Source organism: Psammomys obesus, unplaced genomic scaffold (genome assembly GCF_907164565.1).
Source record: "Psammomys obesus unplaced genomic scaffold, mPsaObe1.curated_primary_1811, whole genome shotgun sequence".
In the NCBI taxonomy this organism is placed as follows: domain Eukaryota; kingdom Metazoa; phylum Chordata; class Mammalia; order Rodentia; family Muridae; genus Psammomys; species Psammomys obesus.
This window is the reverse complement of record NW_026596155.1, coordinates 474,373-482,462: the sequence shown is the minus strand read 5'-3', so window position 1 is coordinate 482,462 and position 8,090 is coordinate 474,373. Positions and strand designations below refer to the sequence as shown.

General features: G+C 45.4%; 1 protein-coding gene across 1 annotated transcript in view; it reads left to right on the top strand.

Annotated features, from left to right (window-relative positions):
* Window positions 1-3,751: 3,751 nt before the first annotated feature.
* The window catches only part of Dspp (dentin sialophosphoprotein), a 4,508-nt gene continuing 169 nt past the window's right edge, over window positions 3,752-8,090 (top strand). The window contains exons 1-4 of the mRNA XM_055594633.1: window positions 3,752-3,802; window positions 4,673-4,759; window positions 4,918-5,862; window positions 6,427-8,090. The exon at window positions 6,427-8,090 is cut by the window's right edge and continues 169 nt beyond it. Coding sequence (XP_055450608.1) covers window positions 3,752-3,802; window positions 4,673-4,759; window positions 4,918-5,862; window positions 6,427-8,090 — 2,747 coding nt within the window. The remainder of the gene's footprint in view (window positions 3,803-4,672; window positions 4,760-4,917; window positions 5,863-6,426) is intronic.

Sequence of the window (8,090 nt, the reverse complement as noted above, 5' to 3'; positions counted from 1 at the left end):
AAGCCTGAAAGCGGAGTCTGTGGCGTGTGTGCACATTTGCACCTGTGAGTAGATACCTTACAGTATGGTTCACCTTTGGAACAGGGATTTTTAAATTTTAGTTTGAATATTAAATTAATAGATTAAAAAAAAAACCCTTTATGTCAGGGTTTAGATTAGACCAGAAAGGTTTCCTGAAGTTACTGTTTTTAGACTCCTTTAAAGATCCCTTAGGCAATGTCAAGACTGTTGCATGAGAACAGCCTCTTGAATTACAGCGCATCAACTTTAATGTGCACCTCAGGAATGACAGGGGTCGTAAATAGCCAGTCGTATTTACTAGAGAAACCTAGAGTTTTCTTAGATTGCCAATCTCAGCAAGACAAGAAATGCAGGGTGACAGAGTCTAAGTGGCTCTTTTCAGATATATCGCACTGATTAGCTATATTTAAGATGCAAAACAGTCTTCCAGGAGCTATTTAATTAAGTGAAAGTAAGTCTAGTCCTTTTGGAACCAAATGGCTCAGTGAGCAAACACATCCCAGCGAGTGAGGGAGTGGGGCGTTATTACGAACTCCATAGGCGCAGTGACACATAAACCCCACATCAGGATACTAAACAGTGATTGGTTGAGAAAACTATCAAACTGAATTTAAATTTCGGCAGGTACAAAATTGTCACGCAAAAGCCCAGGACAGTGTGCCACTCTCAGCCTGGGAAGAGGGATAAAGAGAGCTGGAGTTTTCAGAGTCCCCTTCAAGGCAGTCAAGGTAAGACGGAATCTTTGTTGCAGGGGCCATTTGCATCCTGTTGAGGGAACTCCCAGGTTTAGAGATGAGAGTGGCTTGGTTTAACGTTTTCTGACTTTGAACTCTTTGTGTCTAGAGTATATATTAAAAGATAATGGATTACGTGAGAAGGGCGGGGAAGCCATCTGGTAGATACCACATCATTGTTGAATAGAACTGGCTCCCCCACCCCTGTTTTCACACTACTGCTCATCAGAAAAGCCTAAGAGGAAACAAATATTCTAACTTTAATAACCTTAGAAATCTTAAAAACACCTGGAATGCTTTGTGTGTAATTCTCTATCGCTCTATTACTGTTATTATTATCCAGGAAAGTATGTTTAAGAGCATTAAACTGAGTCAAGGGCATTTTCCAGCCCCATCGTTGGAATGTAGGGAGTGATGGGATTTAAGAAGGATCATGTACTGTCTTCCTCTTGGAGCAGGCATGCTGGCAGCATCCAAACACCAATTCTTCCCGAGAGATAACCTGGGTTTGGGGATTTGACTTAATCACTGTTCTTCACGGCTTCAGCCTGCCCAGTGTGTACAATTAAAGCCATATAGCGAGGAGGAAGGGTTATGGGCTTTTCCAGGGCTCAGCATCTGGCCGATATTAGTCTTCAGATGTTTTCTGACTGAACCAAATAAATGAATCTCTATTTAAATTTAGTATCTTGATTCAAAATCAACTTCGGGCCTGGGAAAGTAATTTTCCTGGCATTTGATAAGAAGGACCTAAAAGTAAACTCTCAAACAATTCTATGTAGAATTTGTACCAGTCTGATTTCCATCAAACTATTTTTTTTTTTTTTTGCTTCAAACTTCACAATAATGGGCTTAGAAAAACAAAGACATGTCAAAAACGAAGGTGGAAATTTAGTTTTTGTTGTCACTTTGAATGGTTCTGGTAAAAAAAAAATAGATAACTCATGTTTTAACTATCCTTATAAATATTTTTATTAGTTTCTTGAGAAATTTATACTGTAATGTTCTGGTCACGTTCGTATCTCCCTGAACTCTTCCCAGATCTACCTTCCTTTGTTCATACAACTTTGTGCCCTTTCTGTTAAAACCAAACCAAAACCAAAACATCATAACCAGTTTGTGCGAATATTCTGGGATGTGCGTCCATCCCCTGGATCATAGTTGACCAAGCAGCAGGGGCTATATTTCTAGAGAAAACTGCTTTCCTTCGCCCCAGCACCTATCAGCTACCCATAGCCCTCCAGTCTCCCACAAGAGGGGGACCCCATGCCCAGCTGTCTCCAGTTGGGCTTGCGCAGTCTGGTGCCTGCTGTCCCAATGCCGTGAAGACAGCTCAGTTGTCAAATGTCTACCTCAGGCATTCCAACAAGGCCCCGATAATTAGGCCTGGTGTTTCCCTGTCTTCATACTGGTATATTCACCTCACTTGCGAATCACTGCATGCTATCTAATGTGTGATGATAAATGAGATGATTTAAAGGTGGTTCCTCAGTTTGAATGCATTGGCTGTTTCCACTGGGGCCTTTGACACTGCTGACCTGCCTTGCCAACAGGTGCAAGTATCACAGACGGCAGTGCTGGAGAGGAAAGACAGGCATGGGGGGTAGAAATGAGATGTAGATATCCATTGACTTTATGGCGGGTGCCTTTCCAGGACCAGAAACCTCCCAGTCACAGTGGGGACAGCCCTTCTGTGCATCCTAACTGGGTCTGGACTTGCCAAGTACAGTGTGGTAAACAGATGGTAGATAGATGCCTTCACCCCAGCCCCAGGGCTCTGTCTCAAGGCACCTGAGCCTCATTCAGCCTGCAGAATAACTGAAGGAACCCCAGCCCTTCTTAGCTCTCTCTTCACAGCTGTAAGGGCAAAGCCTTCTTATAGAGGCCCTGGAGTTGTGCGCTCACACCTGTGAAGCAGTAGTTCTTAATATACATGCACTGATGTTTTATTCCACTTCACTCACTATTAACCCTGAACTTAATCAAGGCCATTTTATGGCATGCAAGATTGTAATCACTAAGTCTTGTGGAAGGATCACAAAATGGGAGAAAACGGTCCTTTCTATAGTAACAATACCACAACAGAAATTAACTCTTAGAAACTAGGAATCTACATTTTTGATTCACATAGATGTTTATGTTTTATAAGTTCTCTTCTAGTGTATGAAAAATACATATCTGACTGTGAATTTGCATTGTAACAGGGGTGAAAGGTTTTGCTCTCAGAAGCTCCCTCGTTCAGTAGGAGACTAGAGAGCACCTGGAGAAGCAGAAGGACTTCTTAACCAGCAAGCTTTGCAAGGTGTCTTTGTATCTGGAGACAGTGATAATCAGGCCGCTCACCTGGGCTCAGGGACCAGTGCAGAGGGACGTAGGGCAGCTAGGTAACTCAGCACCGTGCGCTGCCAGTGAGCTCGCACAGGCTGCTGGCTGTGTGCAAGAGCTGAAGATACCTCCAGCGAGCTTCCAGGCGTGTTTTTTCTGCCAACCCATGGGATAGTCTGAGGCTCCAGCCCTGAGGAAACAAAAGCCCAGCAAAGCCACCCAAAGCCCTCAAGCTCAGACGACAGATAGCAGGGGAAGAATTTGAATTTGGGACCTGAGAGCAAATGCTGTGTTGGTTCTCCCAGCCTAAGCTCGCTCAGCTTGCAGATTTCTTCCCCTGACAGTGTTTGTAGCCCAGCTCTGGAGGCCGGGTGAGAGTCAAGGTGCTTTATCTTCTCAGTCCACTCTTAGTAGAATTAGTCAACACTGCTCAGAGCTAATCCAGAGGAAGAGAGGCACTACGCTCATGGATAGCAGCACAGGAACAAGCCCGTCACGGTTATTCTGGGGCCTGGGGAGTCTTTTCATACTAGTACTCTCTCCCTGCCCTAGAACAGGCAGATGTATAAAGACCGAAATAACGAATTACTGTGATTCTCATCTTTCACATTCTGAACCATTCTGTGGCATTCTTTGTTCTAAACAGACACTGATTGCTATTCATAAGGAAAATGAAGATAATTATATATATTTGCATCTGGGCAGCTGCATGGGCCATTCCCGTAAGTGCATCTTCCTCATCAAGCCTTCTTCCTTTGCTGTATCTTTTAGCCCCATATCGAAATACTGAATATTTCCTTAAGGTTTTACAGAGAAGCTGAGCTGGAACACTTGTATCTAAATCTTAGTTTTGCATCAAAACTATTATGTGATGTTGTTTGGAGTCTCAATAAAAGGAAAATTTCAACCAACCAATTCATGTTTCCTTTCTTCCTGCTGAAACATGTCTTCTCAGAGGATGATACCTCTTTATTCAAACTAATTCACTGCTCAGAAGTCATGGAGGTGCTGTCTACCCCGCCTCATTGCACACCAATCTCCTTTTAATGTTGACACAGCATATACTGTTTTGGAAAAATTGAAGAAAGAACAAGACATAAAAGTCAGATTTGTCAACATATGATCCAATCAGTGTTTCATGTATGTTAGTTATATGTTCACAGTGGAAAATCTGGAGCATAAAAATAGGTACAAATACAGAACCATTTGTAATTTTATTAGCTAGCTTTTATGACTGGCATTTCCATATGATTCCATATAAGCGGATATGTGTTGTTTCTGTAGTTGAGGATTTTTGTAAGCGCTTCAAGCTCACTCTTGCTGGGCTTGGGAGTAGCAATTACTTGATGTTGCCTCTCCAGAACCCCACACTCACTATTGTTTGAGGGGGTTGGGCTGATTGATGGCAACTTTATAAAAATCCTCATTTGCCCAGCTTGAAACTCCACATAAGCACAGCAACAGGCTACTTTTCTTCTCTGCATGGCCAGATTATGCTCCATCCTTTGGGTTACATCTTTTCTTCTTCATAAAGCAAGAACCTGTGTAATATCTGTGTTTTTTTTTTTTTTTTTTTTTTTTTATCTCGGCAGGTTCCTCAGATAGTACTGTTGGAAAGACACCTGGTCGAAGAGTCTGTGCCTGTACCTCTTGTAGCACATTCAGGAACTGCAGCACAGGTAAGAGATACAAACCTGAAAGTTTTTTTTCTTTTTCTGTTTTTAAGCTGCTTTTATACTCTATTACTTTCTTTAATGTTTCCACCCATTTTTTTTTTAGTTGGCTTTATTTGAAAATGATAACCCATAATTGATTTTGAACTGTGTCTCTTTTCCAGAATGAGTTACATATTGGTAACACCACTGAAGACAGCAGTGACCCCCCAAATGGGAGTGAAGTAGGACAGCAGCTACATACCAAGGACAGTTACAACAGAGAAGGGAACGGCTCTGAGCCGGTAGATGTGGGAGGGAAGAATTTCACAAAGCCCATTTTAGCAAATGAGCAGGGGAACACTGCCGATGAAAACGAGAATGTAGAAACATATGCTCACGGTGGGATCCATGCACACGGAGAGAATAGCACAGCCAATGGCCTTAGGGGCCAAGTGAACCTCACTGAAAACAGGGAAGCGAAGGAGAGTGACGTAAATGGACAGGCTGACCAGGGCACAAAAACTGTGGGTGCTAGCAATGTGAGCCACAGTGGAGATGCTGCCTTTGTCCAGGAAAATGGACCCCAAGTAGCTGGAAGCGAAAACAGTACAAACCATGAAGTTGGAATACATGAGGGTGGGGTTGCTACACACGAAGCAGCACCTCAGGGAGAAGGGGAGGGAAATGAGAACAAGGGGGCTGAGGTGACACCAGGCATTGGAAAAGATGGTTTCCACAATACTGATGAGGATCCTAGTGGGGATGGGGAAGAAGAGGATGAAGTCACAGGCTCTGGGGATGATGAGGGCACAGGAGCAGAAGATGGAAAGGGAGGCCATGATGACAGTAAGGGGAAGGAGGGCCAGTCACATGGGGGAAAACATGGCAGCAGAGGTCAGAGTTCAGTCAGTAGTGAAGACGATTACTCTAACGAGAAAGAAGACCCCCCAAATGGATGTGACGGCGACAACACCTCTAGCAGCGAGGAGAACGATGGCACTGAAGAAGGCAATGGTAGCCCAACAATGCAAGAAAACCAGAAGCTCATTCACAAAGACAACAGAGATACAGGAAGTGGAATCACCAGCCCGTCAGACGCATGTCCCCCTGGGAAGAGCGAAGATCAGGTTAGTTCTAAACTGGTTCCTTTCAACAGTGGTTTACACCCTGACCTCCACGCTCAGATGACTGTACAAAACGACAGCAACAAATCCAGAGGAACACAAAATAAAACCCCAAGCAAAACATAAAAACGTTGTGCTAAGCATCTGAGTACTAGTTTAGCTACACTGAGTATTTTAATGAGAAAGCTGAAGTCCTTATAGACTTTGATATAGGAGAATTTTTAAAAATTCAGAAATTTCTGAAAAATTAGCCAGAATGTCAAGCTGAATAGTTATTCAGTGATGTTTGTGTAAAACATTTTGTTAGTGTCACACACATTACACAAACTCCCTCTGATACTTACCTCAGGCTTCTGTCCAATCCAAGTTCCTAAGGGGTAGAGCCCTGGATGGTTTATGAGGACTTAAACCCCGAGATGGAGCACTTCCTGTTAGATAAGCAGGCTTGTGTGGTTCTCTGCTGGCACTGACAGCCAGAGTCCTATTCCTAAGTTCATTTTCCTTGAACCATGGAGTTTTGCAGAAAATATTCACTAATTATCCATCCTTCTTTGTATTGTTCTCCAGGGAATAGAAGTGGAAGGTCCCAAAACAGGCAACAAAAGCAATATTACCAAAGAGTCTGGGAAGCCCAGTGAGAATAAAGACAGCCACAGATCCGACGGGATGGAAGTGGACAAGAGAAACAACCCAAAGCAAGGGGAGTCTGACAAGCCCCAAGGAGCTGCTGAGAAACCAGAAGCCCTCCATAAAGCAGGACACAGCAAGATCAGCAGCGGCAGCGACAGTGACGTGGGTGACAGTTACGATTTCGATGACGCATCGATGCAAGGAGACGACCCCAACAGCAGCGACGAATCTAACGGAAGTGACGATGCTGGCTCGGAGAGTGAAAATGAGAGCGACAGCCATGGGGATGCTTCTTACAGCTCTGACGAGTCAACTGATAATGGTGACGTCAGTGACTCCAATGGGGCAGAGGGTGACAGCAGCGATGCTGATGACAGTGACAGCAATGGAGACGGGAACAGTGAGAGTGATGACAAGGACCAGTCAGAAAGCAGTGACCACGACAACAGCAGTGACAGTGAGAGCAGTGACAGCAGTGACAGCAGCAGTGACAGCAGTGACAGTGACAGCAGTGACAGTGACAGCAGTGACAGTGACAGTGACAGCAGCGACAGTGACAGTGACAGCAGCGACAGTGACAGCAGTGACAGTGACAGCAGTGACAGTGACAGCAGTGACAGTGACAGTGACAGCAGTGACAGTGACAGCAGTGACAGTGACAGCAGTGACAGTGACAGCAGTGACAGTGACAGTGACAGCAGCGACAGTGACAGCAGTGACAGTGACAGCAGTGACAGTGACAGCAGTGACAGTGACAGTGACAGCAGTGACAGTGACAGCAGTGACAGTGACAGCAGTGACAGTGACAGCAGTGACAGCAGTGACAGTGACAGCAGTGAGAGCAGTGACAGCAGTGAGAGCAGTGAGAGCAGTGACAGCAGTGACAGCAGTGACAGCAGTGACAGTGACAGCAGTGACAGTGACAGCAGTGACGACAGTGACAGCAGTGAGAGCAGCAGTGACAGCAGTGACAGCAGTGACAGTGACAGCAGTGACAGTGACAGCAGCAGTGACAGCAGTGACAGCAGTGACAGCAGTGACAGCAGTGACAGTGACAGTGACAGCAGCGACAGTGACAGCAGTGACAGCAGTGACAGCAGTGACAGTGACAGCAGTGAGAGCAGTGAGAGCAGTGAGAGCAGTGACAGCAGTGACAGCAGTGACAGTGACAGCAGTGACAGTGACAGCAGTGACAGCAGTGACAGCAGTGACAGTGACAGTGACAGCAGCGACAGTGACAGCAGTGACAGCAGTGACAGCAGTGACAGCAGTGACAGTGACAGCAGCGACAGTGACAGCAGTGACAGCAGTGACAGCAGTGACAGTGACAGCAGTGAGAGCAGTGACAGCAGTGAGAGCAGTGACAGCAGTGACAACAGTGACAGCAGCAGTGACAGCAGCAGTGACAGTGACAGCAGTGACAGCAGTGACAGCAGCAGTGACAGCAGTGACAGTGACAGCAGTGACAGCAGTGACAGTGACAGCAGCAGTGACAGCAGTGACAGTGACAGCAACAGTGACAGCAGTGACAGTGACAGCAGTGACAGTGACAGCAGCGACAGTGACAGCAGCGACAGTGACAGTGACAGCAGCAGTGACAG